This window comes from Carassius carassius, chromosome 15, assembly GCF_963082965.1.
Source record: "Carassius carassius chromosome 15, fCarCar2.1, whole genome shotgun sequence".
Lineage (NCBI taxonomy): Eukaryota > Metazoa > Chordata > Actinopteri > Cypriniformes > Cyprinidae > Carassius > Carassius carassius.
In genome coordinates, this window is record NC_081769.1 from 17038145 (window position 1) to 17063061 (window position 24917).

The following is a 24917-nucleotide window of genomic DNA, read 5'->3' on the forward strand; positions in this document are numbered from 1 at the left end:
GGTCATATCAAAGTTTGAATTACAAAGTAGGCAAAATAATGGCTTTCTTTTTCCAAATTGCATGCAGCCCTCATCCCAAATCTTGACAGTTCCCAGTAAACGAGATATGCTGTCAACTTTTCATTCACTCTTCATTTCTAAAATTCTATCCAACAAGTTGGGGCATAATTAGATGTGGCTTTTGAGCCCCAGAAATCGGAGCTTTGTCATATAAATACTGTGTAACCCTAGATTTGAACAGAGTTCTCTTGAAAAGCAGAAGTCTTGAAGACTTAAGAGCATCCTTTTAGACAACGTTTCTCATTTTCTGACTAAGCGCTAGGGATAACAATGAACTTCCAGGTGCCTCTGCTGGTCTTTGCTGTGGTGATTACCACTAGCATCAACTGTCAAGGTAAAATTCAAATTCTATTGTAATATTGTTAGTTTGTGTTATTGTTTGTATTTATATGTTTCTATATACTCCTTTATTGCAGAACAACCTCAGGTGGGAGAATCAAATAAGTCTCCAGTGGTCAAAGGTCAAGTCATATCCAGGCACCAGGGCAAGACATGTAACTGCATTGGTATGTGATCTTTTGTCTATGCAAACAGTTACAGAAAGTTGCATTTTTTTTTTTACCTACAGGTCATTATGCATAGGGGTTGCATGACTACTGATTTCTGCTAGTAGATTTCTTATTTAAGAAATACTTGAGTTACTCGACTACTCGTGGTTCATGCTACTGTAAACGAGAAGACATGAAATAGTTCTTAATTCATAACCTAATGCAACAGTTACATATGTAAAATGTCAAAACTTTATAATTATGATATTACATATTTAAATTGTCATGCAACAGTCAGTATTTGTATGTAGGCCTATTTGAATCTGTATTTATATCTGTAACAAACAAAATGATTAGTATCTTCTTTCGGATAAAACCAAGTGGAACGTCGTGATAAGAGCGTTATGACTACATGATATATCTTTTTTCATAGTTATCACTGAACAGGTATGCCGTGTTAAACTAAAATATTTATTAATTTCTAAAAATACACTTATCATGCAAGCAGAGAGATGTCATGACAAACGTTAGTGTTCATTTGAACTCGACTGAATTAATTCAATGCGCACATTTTCATTACGAAGAACTCTTTAAGCGAGTCTTTTTGTGAACTTCTCTAAACAAATATGCGGAGTGCCACGCAAACCAGCAAAAATAAAGATGCAAACATGTAGGCCAAGTATAAAATGTTTCTGTTTCTAAGATGATTATTACCCTATGAGAGAGAGAACTGGTTTTGTTTTTGAGAGAGTGAGACGCGCAGCGCGGCTGTTTGATTGGTGAGCGCGCTTGCTTTCCATTCATTCGCATCATATCGTAGCCTAAAACATAGAATTTTAAATATATACAAATAATAGAATGTGTATGGTGTATTATTATAGGTGATATTACTCTTGCCAAGCTCTGATTTCACGGTGAGGCAACACCAAAGCGGTGCTTGAATTGCGCTCTTTTCATTCATAGTTTACATTCATTCACTTTACACTATTGCGTGACTTTAGAGGACTTTTTATAATATTGCGCGGATCCCCTGGCTCATCTGTTTTAAAGCAAACACTAGACTATGCCAGCCTCAGCCGAATATTCAGGCAGAATTATTCCTGGTCCGTTACTCTTTTTGAATCCGTGCCATTCTGAATAAGTTATTCAGCTATGGGCACACCCCTAATTATTACAATACATATTTAAATTTTACATGCAACATCAATAAAGTCATAGAAAGTAGCAGCTACACGCAATATTGTAATCCTAAAATTCACGTATTTGCAAACTCTGTGCATGCATTATGGTTAATGCATGCTCGAGTAGGCGATTGTAGTCGACAGCACCGACTAGTCTACAAGTCTATGCAAGCCCTACCATGGCAACAAATGATTTAAAAATAACATTTTAATCAATCATAACATACTAGGAGCCAGAAATCACTTATAACTTCTTATACATTAATAAACATTTAGTAATGATCCTTGCAATTCTGAAGAAAACTCTTTATTTTATGTGTTGCAGTAGTAAAATGTGTCTTGTTGTGTTTCTTAAAAGTGTGATGTAGGTTTTGGTTCAGAAATTCTCTAATAGTATGTGCTGCCCAAATGTAATACTTTGTAGTATTTACTGTATAAAATGAAAGAGTCCTATTAATTTTAATTGATGTGTTTTTTTCCATAGGGAAAAGAAATGCACTGGAGCAGAACTGTCCCTGTGGGTTGCAACGTCAAAATAGTGAGTCATGCAACCTGTATTTACCCAGACCATTTTTTTTTGTTATGTTATACAAGCAGGTCACGAAACACTGTGTCAAAAGAAAGCTTCTAAAATAATTGTACAAAAGTTACTAGTTTTTTCAGAAGTTATAATACATACATACATCTCTTGTTTTATTTTCAGGAATCCTCAGTAATGATAAGAAAGCATGGTGCCAAAAGAAGGGAATTTCAACATTTAAAAAATGCCAACAGTTGATTGGAGAAAACAGGAAGGAGAAAAAAGGCATCAGTATGCCGATTTAACTAACAGTCACTATACTCACCAGCTACACCGCCATAATTTTAAACATGTACCTATCACACCATATATTAAGTAGTGTATACTGAACTATTTTTGTATCTCTTATGTTCAATAACATTTATTCTAGTCAATGCTCTACATTCAGGTTTTAAAATTGGGGGAAAAGTACACACTGGAAAAAGACATGTATGTGTGCATTCACAAATAAAGCATGTTGACAAAGAGAGAAATTAATTTGAATAGTGTACTTTTATTTGGTATATAAATAAAGTGTAAAACATTTCAAATAATCACACAGAAGGCATTTAATATTTCTATAAGAAAATATCTTACTATTGTGAGATAAATAAACATTTCGGATGCAAACAAGTAATTTGGATAATTGGTAATTCGGGTATTATTTGCCTGAATTTGGTGTATATTAGTAATAGAGACATAAAACCAGAGCTACAAGTCAGAAAATAATCCAGAGTTTATTCATTTCAGCAGATTTAATTATAGTATAGCATCCATGTCTTAAATTACTGTCCAATTAATGATAGTAATAAATGTACGAAAGATATAGCTTTTAGAAGATAAATATATAGGCTAGTGATATAGTATTATTAATTAAAATGTATGACTGTTAAGATGTAATCCTTTTTTTTTTTACTTTGTACTTGCCAAAAGTGTGTTTGGTTAATAAATGCTCATATCTGTCTTTACATGATGTTTAAATATGTTTTAAAATTAAGAAGCAGCTCCACTAATCTGGGCTGAATGATCTTGCCAGTGCGATTTCTTTCTTGCTGCTTTTAAGTGATAAATGTACCCACAAGTCTCATTCCGGCCTCAAAGACAGCTGGCATGTTCACAGCAATATCAGTATTAGAGCCATTCATCCAGCACTGGGATCAGCAGAACGAGCAGAGCCGTCAACATCACACTCGCCTGGACACTGACAGCAGCATCAGGATCTGGAGTAAAGACAGAGGAAATTATGATTTGTTATTAGTTTCCTTATAAAATGCGACATGAAGATGCATTTTCTGACAATCAGTTAACTTTTATTTTGCATGATAGCTGCTGTGTGTGAATTTGGGCTAATGCTCACAATTGAGGATGTGGGTCATGTAGAGTGTCACATTGGTCAATGGGTTTTTGGCCACACAGGTGTAATTGCTGCCAAAGATAGAGTTTACGGGAAGCACTATGGAAGAATAATTTCCAACTACTGCATTGTTTTCGAGGATCCATTTATAAACAGCTGGTGGCCGAGACAGTGCTTGACATGTCAGGACAGGAGGAATCCCAGGGCGTACAGAGATCGTCACACTCTCTGGTCCAACTGCCCAATAAACACAGAGCTTTAGTTCATGCAACACATTTTTATCAAAGTAATTTACAGATGTTTTATATTACTCACAGATGACCGCAAGATCGTATGGTTGACTGAAATGCGGTCTCACTGCGTTCGAAGCGACGCACTGGTATCTCCCATCATCAGCAGTCTGCAAGGCTTTGAAAGTCACAGTGGTGTTATCTGCTGAAAACTTGACTCTGTCTGATGGCTGGAAATACTGGTTGTTTCGAAGCCAGTGGAGTCTGTTGTAGGCTCCCTTCACGTTACAGGTGAGTTGCAGGCTTTGGGAAGCCAGAGGAATAGGATTATTGGAGGTGATGTCCACTGTCACAATGGCTTCTATGGAGTGTACAGAATATTAGATTAGTCACTCACCTTGTGTGTGTAATGAAGTGCGTGTGACGCTTGCGGTGATATTAATGTCTGCCCTCTCACTACGTGAGGACTACCCTGACTGATTATTAATTTGCAGACTGTACTGACTGTGAAGCCATAAAATACTATCTAGTCTTTACTGAACTGTTCTCTTTGATGAGCAAAAAATAAATAAAATTAAAAAGCAACAGTATAATCCAATTCAAGAACCACTGACTCTTAAGAACCAGTGAATCAAATTTTTGTGAATCAAAAACAATGCGACCAGTGTAGTCTGATTCCCAGAAACAAATGACTCTGATGAGCCAGTACTTTTTACTGATCCAAAAAACATATAGTCCGGCCAGGGTAGCCCGATTCTCAAAAAAATATTATAATTATATGTATTATTAATACATGTATTAATTATATTTTTTTTTAGTAAAAAATAAAATACAAAGTGATCAACACTGGACATACTGTATGTTCATGATTCTCAGACCTAATGTCTCCCTTGAGATGCTTCTTTTTGCAGCGCCACCAGGGTTTTAGGAGTTTTCAAATATATGACTCTGAGAGTTGGTTCTTTGATCCAATCTTTCAAATAGATGCCCTGGATAATTTGCCAAATTTGTAGAGAGAGAATTTCCTCATTACTTAAGCAAAATGTATATCACTTTTTCAAATTATCCCTTTCTATATGTAAATGAAAAAGACAATTTGATCCTCAAAGAACAAGAAAAGACATCACTGTAAGGAAGTATAGCTTACCTATTACAGTGAACTCCAGTGATGCATTGCTGCTGCTGCCTGTGATGTTATTGTAGGCCATGCAGGTGTAGCGTCCACTACTCGTCAGTGAGAGAGCTGCATTCACAAACACTGGACCATCTCCTACCTTTGAATTGTTGTAGAACCAGCTATACTGACTAGGACGAGAGGTTGCAGAACAGCTGAAAGTCACATTGGACCCCATCTCTTCCATGCTTGGGCCAACAACTGTCGTGTTCCATGGACCATCTAAAAGATGCCATATACATTGAAAATGATTCCCATTAACACTGATTCAGTGGACATGTTACAAATATATGTGCATTACTCACAGTTGACCTTCAGGTCATAGACAAGGCTAGTCATGAGGCTGACAGCGTTATTTGCTTCACACTGATAATATCCATCATCATTGAGATTTAGACTTTGGAAACTCAAGGTCGAGTTGTCAGTGGAGAAAGTGATTCCATTGCGAGGATGAAGGAACATGCTGTTCTTCATCCACTGAATGTGTTCAACATCTCCTGAGGCAGTGCAGGTCAGAGTAAATGGCTGACTGAATACTGGTGGCTGGTTGCCTGCATTTACAATCACATTGCTGACTGGATCTAAAATTTAGACAAAAAAACAAAATCAGATAGATTACATCACTTAAAGGGATAGTTCAATCAAATATTTTTATTCAGTCATCATTTACTCCATCTTATGCCATTCCAAACATGTACAGTATGCATTTCTTTATTCTGTAGAGCACAAAAAAAATTAGAAAACAAACTGACCTTTCGATATCACTCTATATAAGAACTATATAAGAAAGATGTGCTGACCTGCCTGTTGAACAACCAAATTTATAAACTTTTCATACATTACAGTTAATACATTACTTGAAGGAATAACAACTCACACATTAAAGTTAACTTCAGTGATACATTGCTGATGCTGCCTGTGATATCATTGGAGGCGATGCATGTGTAGCGTCCACCACTATCCAGAGAGAGAGCTCTAGTTAACACTGGACCCTCTCCCACCTTTGTGCTGTTTAAAAACCAACTGTATCGACTTGCTGGGTTAGAATCAGCAGAACAGCTGAAGGTCACATTACGTCCAATAGCTCCTACAATTGGTCCAGCGATGGTTGTGTCCCTTGGACCATCTGTTAAGGCACAAACACAAATAAGGCACAAGTCACTTTCTGCTCAAAGTTACGTTTGAAAATGTTGCATACGAGAACAAAGCCCAGCAGCTAGGTCAAATTAAGGTGTTTTACTCACAGAAGACCTGGAGGTCATAGGCCGCACTGGTCATGTTGTTGACAGCAGTACTAGCTAGACATTGATACAGCCCATTATCGCTTAGAGTGAGTGGGTTGAAGTTCAAAACCGAGTTGTTTGCGGTGAAATTGATTCTGTTGTCGCTGTATATTTTTGTGCCGTTCTTCATCCACTGAATGTTTTTAACATCTCCACTGGCAGTGCAGGTTAGTGTGAATGGCTGATTGAAGATTGGTTGCTGATTGTTCCTATTCACCGTAACATTGCTGACAGGAACTAAATTTCATTCAAAAAAATTATGAATCACATTCACAAACATTTTAGATTTTAAAAAACCAGGATGTTAAACATTTTCACATTTAAGAACAAATGCATACGCTGGTTTCAGTTAAGCAAAGCACTGAATTAAATAACTTACCATATACAGCTAATGTCACAGAGGAACTGCTGCTTCTGCCTGTTATGCTATTGAAGGCCATGCAGGTGTACTCTCCGCTGCCGGTTTTTGAGAGAGGTGCAGTCACATACACTGAACCATTTTTCACACTTAAGCCATTGAAATACCAGCTGTATTGACTTTGAGGACGAGAGACTGAGGAACAGCTGAAGGTCACGCTGGATCCCACTTCTGCTATATGTGGACCAGAGGCTGCTGTGTTGTTTGGGCCATCTATCAAATACATGAACTGTTTTAATATTTTATCTTTATTACATTACAAGGCAACTGACAATGAAATGCAAACAGATTTAACTAATCTTTTGAACTCATATATAAGGTGAGATTGTGGAAGATGCATTTGATATTATTTAATAGATTATTAGAGAAAATAAATGAAAACATTTGCTTTGATTAGTTGTCTAGCACAAAACACTGCTGTATAACTGGGGTAAGATGGTTCCCTACCTGGGTCAATCTTTTTTCAAAAAGTGTCATTAATGTAAAATAGTCTGTCAAATATTTCATGTACATGTTTTAGTTAAATAACAGACAAACCAACAGACAAAATCAAAAACTGTGTCCCATTTAGAGTATGAATTATAAAATCCTATGGGTTCAAATTAAATGATTCAACTAAATCGGCCTATATAGGTTATGAAGAATAATATAGTTATAGATTGATACAGAAGATGTTAGAAACTAAAACTTTTTTCACTAAAAGTTTAGATTTTATAAAATTGTGCATTCATGATTTTTGTAGAGTAACTTTTGCTACAGAATTATCCACTAACCTAATTTAGAATAGTATTTTTGTAATAAGTTGTCTATATTTAGTGTTGTGTGTAACACAAAAGAGTAATAATCAGTTCAACACACATCGAGGTACAGAAAAACTGCACTGGAATCTGATCAATATCGGTATCGTCCGATACTCAGAATTGATGATATCAGGTCAGGATTGGTTCTGAAAAAGTGGCATTGAGCCACGCCAAAGCATAACCATTCAATAACTGTGTAGAGATGACCCTTTATGCCCATTTATCTATAGTCAAGAGAAAAACTAATGGTGGGAGGACATCTTACCCCATCTTAATCTATACAGAAACAAGAAACATGGATGTTCTGGAAAGATCATACGCACAGTTGACCATAAGATTGTAGGCCCCGCTGGTCATGTTGCTGACAGCATTACTAGCAGCACACTGGTACAATCCGTCATAACGAAGACCGAGACGATAAAAGCTTAAGACTGAGTTGTTATTGAAGAAAGTGATCGTATCATCGGCACCCAGGTATATTCCATTCTTCATCCAATGAATGGAGTCCACTGGCCCCACAACATTACAGCTTAGATTAAAAACATTGCCTTCCACTGGGGAGCCCGCTGGATTCACTGTCACTGACAATATTGGATCTAAATAAAGAAAAAAAATTTTTATTTGAGATAAAAAATGATCACAAGAATAATCAGGAATTTATAAAAACATATTTTGTGTATGCATGTTCTCACCAACTATTTTAATTTGTTTTATCACTGCAACAGAACGGAGCGTGGCTGCATTTTTGGCAACACAAGTGTACTGGCCACTTATGTTAGAAGTTGTGTTTCTAAGGTTATAACTTGAACCAGAGACATTCAGATTATTGCCGTTGTACATCCAGTAGAAAGAAGCTGCCGGTTTAGAGTCAGCAGAACATGACAGAAAAATGTCTGAACCAGAAATATATGCCACTTTCTCTGGTGAGGCTGTCACTGCAATGTTACTGGGCCCATCTAAACACACACACACACACAAACATTTCAGTTGAGCTTATGAAACATGAATTAGGTTCGCAGTTATTGTCAGCTGTATACCCTTTGAAGGAATACTACTTTAGTGCTTTAGTGAAATCATCGTTGTGTGCTGTCATACTCACAGCTTATGTTTAGATTCATTTGATTAGACATTGCTTTGCTGATGTTGTTTTCCACAAGACACTTGAACGGTCCTTCGTCGTAGCGCATCACACCATTGATGAAGAGCTCTCGTCCACCGTTCCTGAGGTCAACTCTTCCTCCCGCTGTGACGGTAGAGCTTCCGTTCTGCCATGAAAACCACAGCGGGTTTCCGCTGACGGCGGTGCAGGTGAAGGTCACGTTGTCGTTAAATTCCACCAGGTTTGTCATGCTTACAAATGCGGTTACATTACTGACAGGTTCTACAAGTTAACAGAAAATGTTTAGTGCGAAAGTTTAAAGTACATTAAGTTTTTAATGAGTTTTAAAAGTCCATTAGCATCCCCTCAACCGTGTAATATTTTGGACTTTTCACTGCAGAGTAGACAAAAACCATAGCTGTCGGCAAAGACAACGCTGCTGTCTTAGCTAACAGGTTAATGTTAGCACAGTTATTATTTAAATTAAAAAGATTATTAAATGTAATCCTAAATTATATATATATATATATATATATATATATATATATATATATATATATATATATATATATATATATATATATATATAATTATTATTATTATTTTTTTTAATTTATTTATTTAAAGAACATTAAGCAATCATGAGGCAAATATAGGCGTTATAAAAATATAGCATTTTGTACAGGGAGTATAAGGATTTGCTTCTTGAAACTAAGTAATGCTACATAAGCAAAAGTTAATTGATTGTGTGCTCACTAAGCAAATGTTTGTTTTGAAATCACCCTCACTTAAATTGTGTACACAAACTACAGCAAATTATTCTGAGATCCAGTAGATAATGTTGGTAAAATAGCAAAAGATTATGGCAGTTTTTTTTTTCTTTCTGCCTGTCATTTTGGTTTACAATGGTCCTTATATTATTTTATCATTAAGAGTTAAGAATTTATAACATTTCATTGTAAAATTTACGGTTTTGATGATCCTTGCTAAGCTGCTATCTTAGGCTACTGTATAATATTGTGAATGTTAAAGAGTAACTAAACCCTAAACCAACTTTTTTTAGTTAATGATCTGTAAGAATGGGGCTTTATTAGTGCTGTTCATTGATTCGAGTAACTTTTTTGACATTTGAGTATAAAGTGTTTTAATTCTACAATATATGGCACCAATCTCGGTCCTGGAGGGCCGCTGTCCTGCAGAGTTTAGCTCCAACCCCAATTAAACACACCTGAACCAGCTAATCAAGATCTCACTAGGCATACTGACTTTCAAACAGGTGTGTTGGAGCTGGTTGGAGCTAAACTAGGATAGCGGCCCTCCAGGACCGAGATTGGTGACCACTGATATATGGTGTAAAAACTGCCCTCTTCAGGTTGAACGGTGGCTACTGCAGTTGATTTTTCCTATTGGATGTTGCGGTGGCAAGTGACGTAAGCGGTGGCAGGTGACGTATGCAGTCTCCAGCTCACCACGCCCCTTGGTATGAGCTACCACGCCCCTCGGCAGTATAAAACCATCTTGTTCTGTCAAAATCTCTGACTGTAGTGAGTCAGGAGTTGGAATTGGGAGTATTGAAAACGACCAGGATAGACTATTATAGCATCTATTTAGCATAGCTTTTGTATAGTTATTTAGATTATTTTGTGTAGCCTATGTAGTTAATTAGCATAGTTGTTATGTGTAACGTTAGTATTGTTAGAATCATAGTTAGTAGCAGAGTATTGCATCAGTTAGGATAGCTTCAAGTTGACGTAGATTTATCTGTATTTAGTACATTGGTCAGGATGGTACGTATGTATAGTGTTGCTGGTTGCGACAGCACTGCTGGACTGCATAGTTTTCCAGCAGACTTTAAAATTAGGCGCCAGTGGTTGCATGCACTTGGCCTGGAAGACCGCGAGTTCCCACCTAGAGCTAGAGTGTGCAAACTGCATTTTACACTGGATTGCTTCTCCAATGCAATGGAGGTGGAAATGGGCTTCTCCACACAGCTCACGCTGAAAAGCGACGCGATGCGGGAGTTAAGACCACAGTTTGAGCCAGCGGCTCAAATTGATATGGCTCAGGCCACAGACACATTGTCATCCTCCACTTCAGGGGAATGTGGGGGAGAAAAGTCCTCTACTTCAAATGAACACTCTGTTGCAAAGCTACTTGCGTCACTACAGTCACTCTCCATTTTAGCGACTCAGACAGCAGCTGTCAATCAATCCGTCACTGCGGGTCTCAGGTTCACTCCCCACGCACTCATTCCCGCCCTCGGTTCAACCCCTCTATCTCCGCTGTGCTCTGCCCACTTTTCAGCATTTTTCAAAAATTGCCAGTGGGTGGAGTCAGGCTCTGACCAGGGGTTTAGCTACCCTTTAAATGATTCAGTGGTCATATAAGGGAGCCATCTACAAAACACTGGACATGCAGTAGATTATCAGGCCACAAGAAGGTACTTTGAATATTAACATAGTTCAAACACATTGAACTGTGAGGGATACATTGCGTTTAAATAAACAATTAACCCTAAAATTTTTTTTTTTTTTTTTTTAAGATTTTTGACATTTACTACAACTCAAGAAATCTAATTTGTAAGGAAAATAAGGGCTCTCAGTCTTTTAAAATTTTTTATCTAATTAATTACACGAAGAGTCGATTAATAAATTGAATTCATCTCTAAATAAATGTGACTGTGAAAATACCCACAAAAGATTATTTAATTTTATTTTTTGTGTGTGTGTTAAATGAAAAAGTATCAAGTAGACATCACACCATTGACTCTCGTCCACCGTTCCTGAGCTCAACACCTTGCTCCGCGCTACATACTGTGTAAAATGATGGCATTTGGGTGAACAAATTCCTCATGTGGCCCACATGCTGCATGGAATGGTGACATTTTGGCAGTGGTCCAAAAGCAGGCCACTGCACAGCCACATTTTAGTTCATAATGAAACAAATAAATCATAAACATACATTATCTGGGCCACACTAAGCCTAAGCGAGTTACTAATCAACAATACTCAACATATTGTAAAGACACATTTTTAAAAGTCCTCCCTAAATATTCAAATAAACTTTTACTTTGTAAAATCATCCCAACCCAAGTTGGTATAAGGACAATTGCACAAGCAGCAACCCAGATGTTACAGATAAATATTCAAAGACACATGGTGAGACTTTAAAAAAAGTGCCTCACAAGTTTGAATCAAAATGCTTCTCACTCAGACTCTACCTTCACAGTAAGTCTGTAAGTGTCACAGCTACACTGTGTTAAAGAGCTCACAACAAAGATGAATGGTTATATACCATAAGTGTTCAAACCAACAAGGGTAAAGCCCTTGTAACACAATGTAGCACAGCAACATTGAAGACTTGTAGATCTAACACCAGACAAACTCAAAGTGAACATAAGTACTCAGACCAAACAGGAATAATTAACTAGGCAATCAACACAAAGGAAATGGTGCAAAAGGAAAGCAAAGTCTAAATTAACAAAAACCGTGACAGTTAGTGCACTTCTGTTTTTTTACGTTTTCTGTGTTTTTTATATTCTCTCTCAATACGTTCTGTTATAAAACTGCCATCAAAAGCATGTTTAAAAAAATAAATTGGGTATGTAGCCGCTTTATAACTCATATCAAGATCACCCTGCATCAGTTTACTGTGTTGCATCCTACTAAAAGTAGCCAAAATCTATTAGGCCATATTTACAATTTCAAATATCCCTTTCAGTTAGCCAGTGTCAAGTGCTACATCCAAACCAGAAAGGAGCCTAATCTGTTTTATAATATATGGGGCATATTTGCCATGTCAAATGTAGGGAAAATTAGGCCTACTGACTGACTAGCCAATGCTACCTGTGCCATATCTTTGCCAAAAGTGACTCAAATTGTTAAATATTTGGGCAATATTAGCCACTTAAGGCTCATGATCACATTAGCCACTGTGCTATATTTTTGTCAAACCTGGCCCATATACGTTTTAGGATAACTGGGCCACATTTGTGGCATCATATGCGGGCCACTTTATCTCACAGCCACATTATTCAGAGCTTACTGTGCCACATCTTTGCCAAAACTGGCCCAGATACGTTTCAGTATACCTGGTGATGTACAGGTCTGGCGGCGGGGTCAGTGCGTTATCTGCTTTAAAATATTTTAATTGCGTTATTTTTTTCAGAATTAAGTTAATGCTTTAAACTGACAGCCCTAATATAATTATAAAAAAGTATTTCACATGATAACATCCAAATGTAAACGGTGAACCTAAAAACAAAGTTCTATGGCTTATTTTTACCAGTCTTTACAATCTAGGCAGTTCATGCAATGACATTTTAGGACAAGTAGCTTAAATTCTTGGAATACATATAGATGAATCGAAGGTTTTAAAATTCTGTTCATATTTAATTTTTACAGTGTGTAGGATAAGAGAATCTTTTTCAACTTACCCTGAACATCTAATGTAATCTCTGCTCGTGTTTTGATCGGCCCTAATGATTCTAATACATACAGGCCAGAACTCATCAGCGTTACTGACGATAAGGTGAGTTGATATGTAGAACTGTCAAATGCTGTTCCATTTTGGAGGCTAGTTCCCGGAAGAATGCCCCCTGGGTACCATATGAACAATGTACTAGGTCCATGTAACCAGACACCAATTGTTATGATCCCAGTGTCATTCGCACGTATAGTTACATTGGTCCCAACAGCCACAGGGTTTTTTGATGGAATCAGGAACACTGCATAAAGACCTAAGAGAGACAGGAGTGTCAGTCGGTATAATTTTGAATATATAAAGAAAACTTTCAACTCTTCATTGCTGTTGCATAACCTTGATGGAACCAAGTCTGACTGATTTACATTTTGCCTTTGTATATTAATTGCTTGTTTCCATCAAGTAGAATATTTTTTTATGTTTAGTATGGTCTCGCTTGTAAAAGGACACACATTCACAGCAAAATGATCAAGTGCGTAATGAGTACAACCAATGAACAACATATATTTAATATGTAATTATTATTTCAATTACCCTCTAAGCATTTTTATCGTAATTTATTTTATTTTATGTTAATGTAATTTTCTGTGTTATGTAATCTGCACAATTTATTATGTTAATGTCATTGTGTTAATGTCATTGTATCCACAAATGTACATAAATACATCTACATCTACAGTACAGCTATACATTTTGTGTCAACATCTAATACTGTCAGGAATCTGAGTAAAGTCAAATATTCAAATATAATTTATCTAATGCTTTTGATAATAAATGTATTTATAAAGCTATTTGTTGCTCAGTATTTCTGATATTTTCCAAAGTCCCCTTTTTAGGCAGAATTACAAGTAAATCTGAAAACAAAAAAAAAAAATCTTAAAATACTGAATTAAAAGATTTGAAAGTTAACTGTTGTGTCAAACAGTTGCTGTAAATTTACATTATCAAACAGTCTCCTTTCTGCATTGCTGTTTATGAAAAATAGGAAATTAGAATTGAATTAAAAAAATAAGGAAAATACATCTGAATAATTACCTGGTGCACAGATTAAGGTGAAGAATATGGCGAGTACTTTATGTCCCATTTTGGAAATCCTATGAAAATTATTCACTTCTTCCACAGACTTCCGACAAGTCTGCAATAAAATGGTAAAATCATAGCTATACTTACATTCTGCTAATATTTACCCTGTTATGTAAAAGGCTAGGTTCACCAATGAATACGCATGTGACAGAAAGGTACACACACCTTTTGTCACCATCACACAGATTCACATTGAGTGGAGGGTGTGTTTGTTGTGGTTTATTGCAAAGAGCCAGACCGCTGGTACCCAGATGACGTGTCAGTCATAAATGGAAGGTCATGTCATACGTATTTAAATAGTTCGTCATGTTGTAAGAAAAGATTTGTGGTCAGTAAAAAGTGTGGACTATCAACACTAAGAATTGATATTAACATGGAGTGACTCATGATGACAATTGAAGTTTGATGTTTTCTTTCAAACCAACTTTCAGCGTCACTCCTGGTTTCGGGTACTGAGTGTTTACAGTATGTTTACAGTACATCTAACTGTTTTATCTCAAGTGCAGGATCTTAACCAAACACGTCATTGAAAAGCCATGTTTAACATTACTTCATTTACTTCGTTTAACATTACTTAATTTACTTCATTCTTAAAGATGACTTCAGATTGACAGGAATTTTTATGCAGTAAAAAAGTCACTTATTAAGTCACTTAAGTGTCAACAGCAGACAACTAAATCAAATAATTATGTATTTATGTGTAAATATATCCCCAGGGTGATATACTGCTTAGTTTGTTTATGAAATATAGTAAGACAGGATAAGATGGTACCTTATTTATTCTCTTGATCATATGGCACAAAATCTCATTTCATCACAGCGTGCTATTTTTAAGTTTTGTCATTTCATCTGAATATCAACTTTGTGAGTTTTAATCAGTCAAAACATTTTTCAAGTTAATTAATCAAATTGTGTGTCTCAGGAAAATAATGACCCATGATGACATTATATTGTGTTGATTTTTTTGGTCCATTTATTAATGAGGGATTTGTGGAGTAAAATGTATAGTTTGTATTTTCAAATGAAAAGATATATATAAAAATAAAAAAAACTATTGGGGTTAAAGGGCCCCCAAAATTGGCACAGACTAGTGGTAGACTGTTCATATTTTTTTAATTAAGTTTTTACATTTTATATGATTATTTATTAATTGAGATTATACTTAAATTTGCAGTAAATGTTGGCATTTAATTAACTGATATAATATCAATATATCAACCATTCTGTAGTTTTATAATATGCTGACAACAACCAGTGAAGAGGAAAATGCTTGATGAATCCGATCACACCAAGCAGCATTTCTACATGTAAAAACTTAATATAAAGAAGGTGCGCCTTGACAAAAAAAGAGCTTTTTAATATCTGACACAGTGCTATTGTTCAAAAGTTTTTATTTGTCTCCTGCTACACACCATGAGCAAACAGATTTGATGTTCTGTAGTATGCACTCTTTGATGTTCTTATGTTTTTTCTCATATAGGCCTACTCTTTTCAGCTAAACCCCTGTTAAAATGAAGATCAGTCATTTAGTTACTGTGAATGATTTGTAAATGGTGTCATTAATAAGCTATTAAACTATTGCCATCAGTGACTGTCATATTTGCTCAATAATAAACATAGATTAGGCTTTTTACTGTCACCATTGTAAATGCATCACTTCAGGGTCAGGTTTTTATAATATTTTAATTTCACTAGTCATCAAAGGTATAATTCACATTAAAATGAAAATTCTGTAATTTACTCACCATTATGCCATTCCAAGCCTCTATGACTTTCCTTCTTGTGGAACATAAAAACAACAACAACAAGAAAACGTAAGTCATAGAGGTTTGCAGTGACATGAGGGTAAGTAAATGGTAACACTGAATTTTAATTTTTGTTGCTTCTAGGCCTGTTTTGAATGATAAACCCAATCACAGATGTCAAGTAAGAAAAAAAATAGTGTGGCTGCTGCACCCTGATTGTCTGGGAACCACAAAGTCAATAAATGATATCCAAAGAGAGAATTGTATCTTCAATGTGTGATCAGATAACAAATACCAAAGGCAGGTTTTTTTTGTTTTGATTTGTTGTTTTGTTTTGTTTTTGGGTGGGGAGGACCAGCCTCACCTTTTATGCTACAATAGACAATAATGTCTGGAAATATTTGTCTACTTATGTTTGCGTTTATATCGCAAGACTTCTCTAGAGACAAAGGCATCTGTTGATTTTATTTATCTGTACCTCAGGAGAGAGGCACACAGTCATGCCGTTTCAAAGGGTAATACTCTGTGTAGAGGTTAAAAGGCTGGTTCTGTAATGCAAACACAAGTAATAATGCAAACGGGCTCGGTGCTGGATAAAAGTATTGTGCTATACGGCTTTCTGGAATGCGCGATTTTGATTGGATCAGGCTACCTGCTTTCAAGTGTGTCGCATCACAGGCGCGCTCTCTTGTTTCCTAGCGCCATCTTGCGTCTAACTTCTTGTAGTTTTTATTTAGTAGATAGCCTACTGTACTTTGGAGCAGTGTTCGTTTAATGTCGATTTTCCTATTAATTTTCGTAATGGACCATTTTTCTTACCGGAAGCTTTAAGGTAATATACAGGTAAATTAAAAATAGGCCTATTCAAATAAATGTTCATGTCCAGGTATTGTTTTATTTGCCGAGTAGCTGGCTTAACAAAATAGTTGTTTTGCTAACGTTTCCATTGAGTTATGAAAAACTCAGGATTAAGGATCAGGGTTAAGGATTAAGGATTCCCTTCCTTTATTAAGTTTAATAAAATCTCTTCTTTTCAAAATGAGTGATTCCGAAAAGAAAAATCAGTTTCAACAATCTGGTGTAGCTGTAACAATCTGATGTAGGTTATTTACTGGGTCTTACACATAAAATGATTCAGTTCATTGAATTCAGTGTAAACAAATGTCTAGTAAGTCTTATTTATTTTATTAATTAATAGTGCCCTCCAAAGCCCACACTGGTTATTAAACTATTGGCACATAAAATCTGTCTGAAATTTTGGTCTCAATATGGTCAAATTAGGTTAACTTTAACAGACAATTGCATACAGTATACAGTTGTATACAGTTGGCTAAATATACAGTCTGTGGAATCTATTATTGATAAATGCAGTGGTATTTCTCACTTCATAAACAACAGATGGCAGCAGTAGACAATGCATTTAGTTCTGTAGCTCTTAGCTATCACAATCTGGTAGCCTGGTTTAGGAATTGATCCCGGAAAATATTATTAAACAACCTAGTAGTTTTTTTTTTTTTATGGCCCCAAATTCGTCTCCAAAGTAAGCTGTGAAACAACATGCAGAATTTTTTATTTATTTTTATTTTTTTATGGCTACAAAACATGTTCACAGTTCAAGTAGACTGTTTTATAATGATTCAAGACAATTATCAATCAGGCTGTACAACAATACCCTGTCAAAGGCAGTTTGTTTTACAGTAACTAACAATCAAAAAAAATTTCGGTCTAAATTTACCTTTTATACAAAGTTAAAACAACCAGCGTGATGTAACAACCATGTTATGCATGTTTATTGCATGTTTCATAAAGAACATTTATACAGGGCATTTAAGTTTGTAAAAGTTAATGAATTTAGAAATGCTTAAGAGTGCTACAATTTGATCATTTGTAGGGAGTTTGTAAAAGTTGGAGTTTTGTAACAGTTGTAACAGGGAAATTCTATAAGAAACTTGCTTTTACGTATTTCTCGTAAAAAAAGGAAGAAACAAGTGTGGTCAGTGCACATGCATGCATTTCAGTTTAGCTTATATTAAGGAATTTGAAGATATATTTGATATATTTTGCATATATATTATTTTTGAGCATGACATGCTTTCTCTCTCTCTTTATGTATTTTTAGAGAGTGTTTTATGTAATAAATTGTATTACTGAAATAACATTTTACATATTTGCAATATATCTGACAAGCTACACAAAATCGCGCTTATAATCACAGACGATTTAATCATGAATAATAAAAAGAAAGAAATCGTTCTGCGATTATGAAAGCTGTTTGTGTAGCTTGTCAGTGAACTACGACTCAGTGTAGTTAATTTTATCCATCTGAAAGCACGTGACAATACCACATTTAATAACATGTTTTTACTCCAAACTCACTTCATAATGTCAGAAATAAATCCTTCTGTAAGAGGATGTGGCTTCTTACAAAGAATAAGGCACGCAACATATTTCATATTAGCTATTCTAAGCAGTGATAACAGCTATGTCAATTGGCACTGCAGCATTATATATTTTATTATAATAAAAATTATAATAAGACAAACTCAAAAATACCTGTGACTTAGTAACTAGATGTGTACATTATATGTAACCACAGTGTGAGTACACATTGGTACATAGTATCTACAGCTCTAATGTTCATGTAACTATACATAACAACCTATTGAATGGTATGTGTAAGTACAAATGTGTAACAGGACATTGGTAACAACACTTTTTGGTAATGAAAGTACAAATGTGTAACAGGACTAACAGCAATTTTTGGTAAAGCACGGTACACTTGGTACACTTTCAGTAAGATTTATCATTTAATTACTCTAATGTTACACAGCATCGGCCAGTAAGTTAGGCTTTACATATAAATTGTGGTTGGTGTCCAGAAGGGTAATCTTTATATTAAGTGGACAGTTCCCTGAGGAGTTACCATGTAAGTACACTGGTATTACAGTGGTGCACCAACTCCAACTTGAGATCCAACTCCTCCCCATTCCATTTCCACCCCTAAAGCTACCCATCTCCACCCCCTGGATCAAATTGTTCCAATTACTTTTATGCATATTGTTGTTACAAAATCTATTAATATAATTCCTGTTAAATAAGTACTTAGTGAAGTGAAAAAAAGTGTTGTTCAGATCACACTATAAATAAATGCATAATCGCTTACTTTATATCCTCCATGTTTACTTACGTATGATGGCACTCTATGCAAGTGTTGCCAAATCCACATTTTCCCCGTGGAATTTGGCTACTTTTTTTTTTCTCTGTTCCCAAGGGAAGTTTTCAACTTTGTGGGTTGACGCAACCCCACTAACATGTTTACCTCCCTGAACTCCCTGATAGTTTTGGACTAGTTGTGAGAAAGAACTAGGCTGATTTTGTTGTGAAAATCTGGAAACCCTGTTTGGATCGTTCTTTTGCACAACGTGTACTTCAAAACATTTCCAATCTGTGAAACGTTACCTGTTTCTGATGCAGAAAAGCTAGTCCATGCATTCATGACCTCTATACTGGACTATTGTAATGCACTGCTATGGGGTTGTCCTGCATGTTCAAGCTAGAGGTAGTCCAAAATGCAGTGGCTAGAGTCCTTACCAGGTCAGGAAAATATGAACATATACAATTATCATATAAATATCATATATTTATTATAAAACATAAAAGGATACTGGCACAAATGGCATTATAGTCCGTATCTCATATTTCCTTAATGTCTCAGTGTTAAACATGGTGTAACTGTCACAATCCCTGTCTGTGTTCTGTGTCTCTAGTGTTGTTCACCTCAAGTTTACCTGCCTTGCTGCCACCTTGTTAGTTGCCATGGACACTGATTAACCACGCCCCCCCCTGTTACCTCTTTAGCTTGTTTGCCCCTGTGTATAAAGCTGTGTGTCAGTCTCAGTCTGTCTTTGTCAGTTGTTGTGGATGTTTACCAGCATTTACTGAGGCAGTTCCCCTATCTACAGTGCTTCCAGTTATGGTGGTAGCTATCTGGTGTGTTTGGGCTGCATACTGTCCTCCAGCTTCTACAGAATCCCCTCCTGAGCCAGGTCTAGTCCTTGAGTCTGCTCCAGTTCCCTCTTCATGGCCAGGAGTGCCGTTTCCTTTCCTATGACTGTAGTTAGTCCAACTCTTTCTGAGGTGGCGTATGGCACTGCAGAACCTCCCAAAGTGTTGGCATCCGCTCCAGCTCCTCTCAAGGTGGCGGGCTTCTACTGCAAAACCTCCAGAGGCTGTGGTATCTGACAGTGAACTCTCTACCTGTCCTGTTTTGGCCAAAGAGGCTGTTGATAACCTCTCTGTGCTTTTTATTCCAGTCCAGCCTGATCCACCATGGTGGTTCCCTGGTACATCAGCTCCACCCTGGTGGTCATCTGCTTCACTGTGGAAATCCTTTGTCTCATCTGCTCTACTGTGGTGGTCATCTGCTCCACTGTGGGGGTCTTCAATCCCATCTGCTCTGCGGTGGTGATCGTCTGCACCGCCATGGGAATATTCTGTCCCTTCTACTCTGCTGTGGTGGTCCTCAGCCCTGCCGGCTCCACCTTGTCTTCTTGCTCCACCTACTCCGCCGGCTCTGCCTCAGTCTCCAGGCCCTCCTCCCGCACCTGGACCGATAGAAAAATAACATCATAGGCTTAATTAGTTAGTTATGTTTCTCAACACTTCTTTTAGTTGAACAACCTCAGAGACTTTACAAAATATTGGGCTAATATTGAAATTAACTTCTACTGGAGTGACCAATGGTGAGCAAAATCAAACAGTGTAAAGGCCGGCATTTGACACAATTGTAACAAATTACTAACACACACAAAAACACACAAGTTACTGGTAGGTCTATTACTATACTTGTGGAGACACTTGGCATCAACAAATTTGTTAGTCCAGCAAACATTTAGCATGATTTCATATCAACTCTAAGAAAGGATATTTTTGTGGCCAGAGAAAATACTGTATTAATACAGTACAGTACATACAGTATTAATGCATCAGAGCATGTAGCAAGTGTATCAAAATCAAAATCGTAAGGGACATTAATGGCAGAATCAGAAACTCATGTAATTTATCCACAAGGGTTTAATTAACTAAATACTAACACAAACTAGTCTAACAAACAAACATAAAATCACTCATACAGGGTAAAGGGCAAATGAGATTTGATAGATCATACTATCAGTAAAACCAGAGAATGAAGCTTTAATAAAAGTCAGTTAACCACCTGATTAAAACCATTATATGATACGTGCATTGCCTTAGCCTGGAACGAGCGTCAGGATACACTCTCGGATGAAAGTGTAGATGGTTTGGAGGTTTGGTGGTGTAGGAGTGAAGAGGGACGAATTCCAAAGATTTGCTGACTCTATGGTGATAGGGAGTGGAAAGTAAATAAGAGCTAAGAGAGACATCAGCTGAGATCCTAGGATCTTTGGTGAATGGAAAGTTAAGGCAGAAGGCTTGGACTGGTGTCCAAGAGCATTCTACTGTAGCTCATCCTCCTCATCCTCTAAGGATCTAAAAGAATCGCAGACTGGGTGAGTGTTGGAGCCCACCAGGCACACCCGCACCACCTCCAGCTCTCCACACAGACCGCAATCAGATTTTTGCAGGAGACTCAGCAGAAGAAGAAGAACTGGGCGGAACTGTGCGTGAGCCTTTTAAGGTCTGATAAATATTCATGCCTCTCAGGATGGGCTTGTCCAATGAGAAAGGCTAAAATTCTAAGCAGGAGGTTGAAAATAATGGAGAGTTTTAGGCCATCCTTAAAAATATTATTGTTTCCCGTAACCCGACTGAACCTGTCAATTTAGCACCAACTCAATTTTTTTTTTTTTGCTTTTAGTCCGACCGACTTGCCGATTGTAAATTTGCGTTAAGACCGACCAATAATTTTTTTACTCGTCAAACAACTAATAAAAACGCAATAAAATACTATTAATTATATTTAAGTAAGTATTGTAAATATATAAATTGCCTTGGCCTACATACAAATGAAGGCTATCTTCTTTAATTAAAAAAAAACCCTTGACGTCATCTGTGTTTACACGGATGTCACACTGTGGCCTGTGCGTTCGCTTCGTCTCAGACTCTCACTCACTGTCAGTCAATGGTTCGCGCTTGGTAATGATGGCTGCGGCCGCAGTAAACTAAATGTTCGCGGTCACTGTTCAAAGTCATACGGGTTCGGGCACCATAATACATCTAAAAAAAATCATTAAAACAGCTCGACACCGCTTTAACTTAGCACAAAGTTCTGGAAAAACTGTGCCCAGATCTTTTTTCCATCCCTTCTCCTGTCTAGTCTAAAACCGTGACCGTGTCGACTGTCACTTTATGTTCGAAAATCTATTGCACGAATCAAGCACGAATCAACCAACACAAGTTTCGAAAACGAAAATAAGAAAAATAGAAAATGATTTTAACGACATTTTCTCGGAGCGCGTCCAGGTTTTTTTATTTATTTATTTATTTTTTTTGAACAGGCGTCACACAGCAACTGCAGCTTCGGACAAACACGCATAACAGCAAATAATACTTCTGCACAATGTTTCTCTTTTTACAACAGAAATGTGAATTCAGCCGGTATTCAGTCTCATACAGTTTCGGGCTTGAATCGCCTAGGGCTGTCAAAATAGCTGAAAAAAAAACTAAATTCGAATTTCTTACTTAAATATGATAAAAATTCGAATTGTATTCGAATTTTAAATGCATAATTTCAGTTAGGGTGAAGAAAAGCTTTTTGCCTCTCTTCTGAGGCTCAATATATTACTGCATGTTTATTCAAAGCATTAGAATACATGACTGTGAAAAAAAACATAATATTTATAATAATGTTTATGAACCAATTATTATTAATTAAGTTGCTTAAAGAACTATAAACAAAACAGCATCATGTAGCCTATGCATGCATTGTTAAATAAATAAAAAGGGCGGAAAACAAGTCACACAGGATACATTTTTTCATTTAAAAACATGAGATGAGCGAAATATGCGTTCTGTGTGAACGGCTTGGTTTCAGTTTTGATGTAAACAAGATCTTCTCCACAATGATTAATTTATTTATTTTTTAAATGGCTTCAACTGGATATAATAGGCTAACATAACCTTATAATGCAATGACACATATATTGCCATCGCATCTCTTGCGCGTACACGAGGTGAAAAATGAGAAAGCAGATACTGCGTGTCGAGCTCGTTCGCCTTTGAAAGTTGTGTAGACACAGCTGTGCGCGCGGCTAGATGGAATGGAACACGTACTGGGGCTCATAAGGCAGCTTCCTTAATGCACACCTAAAATTCATATGCGCATTCGAATGTGCATTTTTATTTTAAATTCGACGAATATTCGAAAAAATATTTTTTTTGATAGCTTAAGAAAATCGCCTATGCGATTTTTTTGTTGTTGTTGAAATGTAATCGTAAACACAGCCATGTTGAAGCCTGCAGTAAATGTTTTGCATTATAGCAGTCCACTCTGCTTATTGTTTTTCGAAAATGTTGCACTCCTGTTTGTCATTTTGCACGTAACTTCACGCCAATAAATCATCAGAAATATTGGTCTTTACCAATATATTGAATCTTTACATTCCTCCTGCCTGTTGTCCGTGAATTTACCTATATTTGGTGTTATTTGCCGTATAAAACTTTAGACATGCAAAATCGATTTTTACAATCGATTCAATGAACACTCGTCACTCAAATCAAACAGGATTTTTTTTCACAAAAGTGACAACCCAAGAAAGCAAAGTAAACGTTCTCTCATTTGTAGGTTGCATTGATACGTAGCGGTGGATGCAAGTAAAACAGTACCTCATTTTTTCTCACCTGAAATTCATGCGATAAACATGTTTTTGACAAAGATTTAAATTTGTTTGTGGTCTTGTCTATATAGCCTGCATCAAAATGAGGTTTGCAATGATGCGGCCGAAGACCCGGTCAGTGACGTCACAATATGCTAATTTGTTTAAATTCATACCGACGTCATCACCATCACAAAAATTTACTTTTTTTTTTACATTGAAACTTGAAAAAAAAATATAGATCGACCTACCGACTGTTTTTCTTTTTTTTTAAATTACTGTTACTGCAAACAAAAATATTTTTAAAGGGGTGGTTCGGGATTTTTGACATCGGACCTCATTTTTAGGTCAGCCTGGTTGTTATTCATCAGTGGAGACATTTTTAAAAAAAAATTATCCAGTCCTTATATTTGGATAGTTGGCCGATGCTAGGCTAGCGCGAGTCAATGGGTATATGTTAGCCAGCCAATAAAAACCGTTTTACCCACTCCACAGTGCACCAAACGCAAATCAATTATAACACTAGACTATCGATGCAAAACTAGTTTCTCAGCCGCTGCGGAATTTTACTTTGCTCCGGCTCTACTTTGCTCTGCTTATGTGATGTTAGTGATAATCAGTGTGCCAGCGGCAGGTAAATACACTTGCGTCATGTGTGGACCGGCTCACTCGGTTGCCTAGGTAATCAATATCACTCCGCTGCTGCTGTCGACAAGGCTTATGATTACAGGGAACAAATTATAACTAATGCAATGTGATGAAAGGTAAGTTTGATTTCTAACATTATTCTATCAACGGACATTTGCATCGATAGTCTAGTGTTATAATTGATTTGCGTTTGGTGCACTGTGGAGCGGGTAAAACGGTTTTTAATGGCTGGCTAACATATACCCATTGACTCGCGCTAGCCTAGCATCGGCTATCTATCCAAATATAAAGACTGGATAATTAAAAAAAAATGTCTCCACTAATGAATAACAACCAGGCTGACTTAAAAATGAGGTCCGATGTCAAAAATCCCGAACCACCCCTTTAAGGATGGCCTTACGGCCCTTTGTCTGAAAGCACGGTGATTTGCATATGGAACTCTGTTGAGTGTTAATGCAAAATAACTAAAGATTCTTAGAACACTAATATATTGCCTACGTACCAACTTATAATACACTCT

At 36.6% G+C, this 24917-nt stretch overlaps 3 protein-coding genes across 4 annotated transcripts in view; 2 read left to right on the forward strand and 1 right to left on the reverse strand.

Annotated features, from left to right (window-relative positions):
• Positions 1-24917, forward strand: part of pafah1b3 (platelet-activating factor acetylhydrolase, isoform Ib, gamma subunit) — a 140099-nt gene that overhangs the window by 22491 nt on the left and 92691 nt on the right. The gene's annotated exons all lie outside the window — the stretch shown is intronic.
• Positions 40-2707, forward strand: zgc:158701 (uncharacterized protein LOC100151367 homolog). The gene is made up of 4 exons (XM_059567675.1): positions 40-394; positions 477-566; positions 2214-2267; positions 2433-2707. The coding sequence occupies exons 1-4, from the start codon at positions 331-333 to the stop codon at positions 2552-2554; spliced, it is 330 nt and encodes a 109-aa protein (XP_059423658.1). The 5' UTR covers positions 40-330; the 3' UTR covers positions 2555-2707.
• ceacam1 (CEA cell adhesion molecule 1) lies at positions 2783-14288 on the reverse strand. 2 transcript variants are annotated; one of them, XM_059567667.1, is made up of 13 exons: positions 14164-14288; positions 13082-13384; positions 8647-8928; positions 8240-8503; positions 8018-8143; positions 6709-6960; positions 6291-6566; positions 5924-6172; positions 5352-5627; positions 5020-5268; positions 3958-4233; positions 3646-3879; positions 2783-3508 (listed from the first exon to the last, which is right to left on the reverse strand). In XM_059567667.1, exons 1-13 carry the CDS (start codon positions 14210-14212, stop codon positions 3420-3422), a joined length of 2925 nt encoding a protein of 974 aa, XP_059423650.1. In that variant the 5' UTR covers positions 14213-14288; the 3' UTR covers positions 2783-3419. The 2 variants fall into 2 exon arrangements, with proteins under 2 accessions (XP_059423650.1, XP_059423651.1); XM_059567668.1 differs by lacking the exons at positions 8018-8143; positions 8240-8503.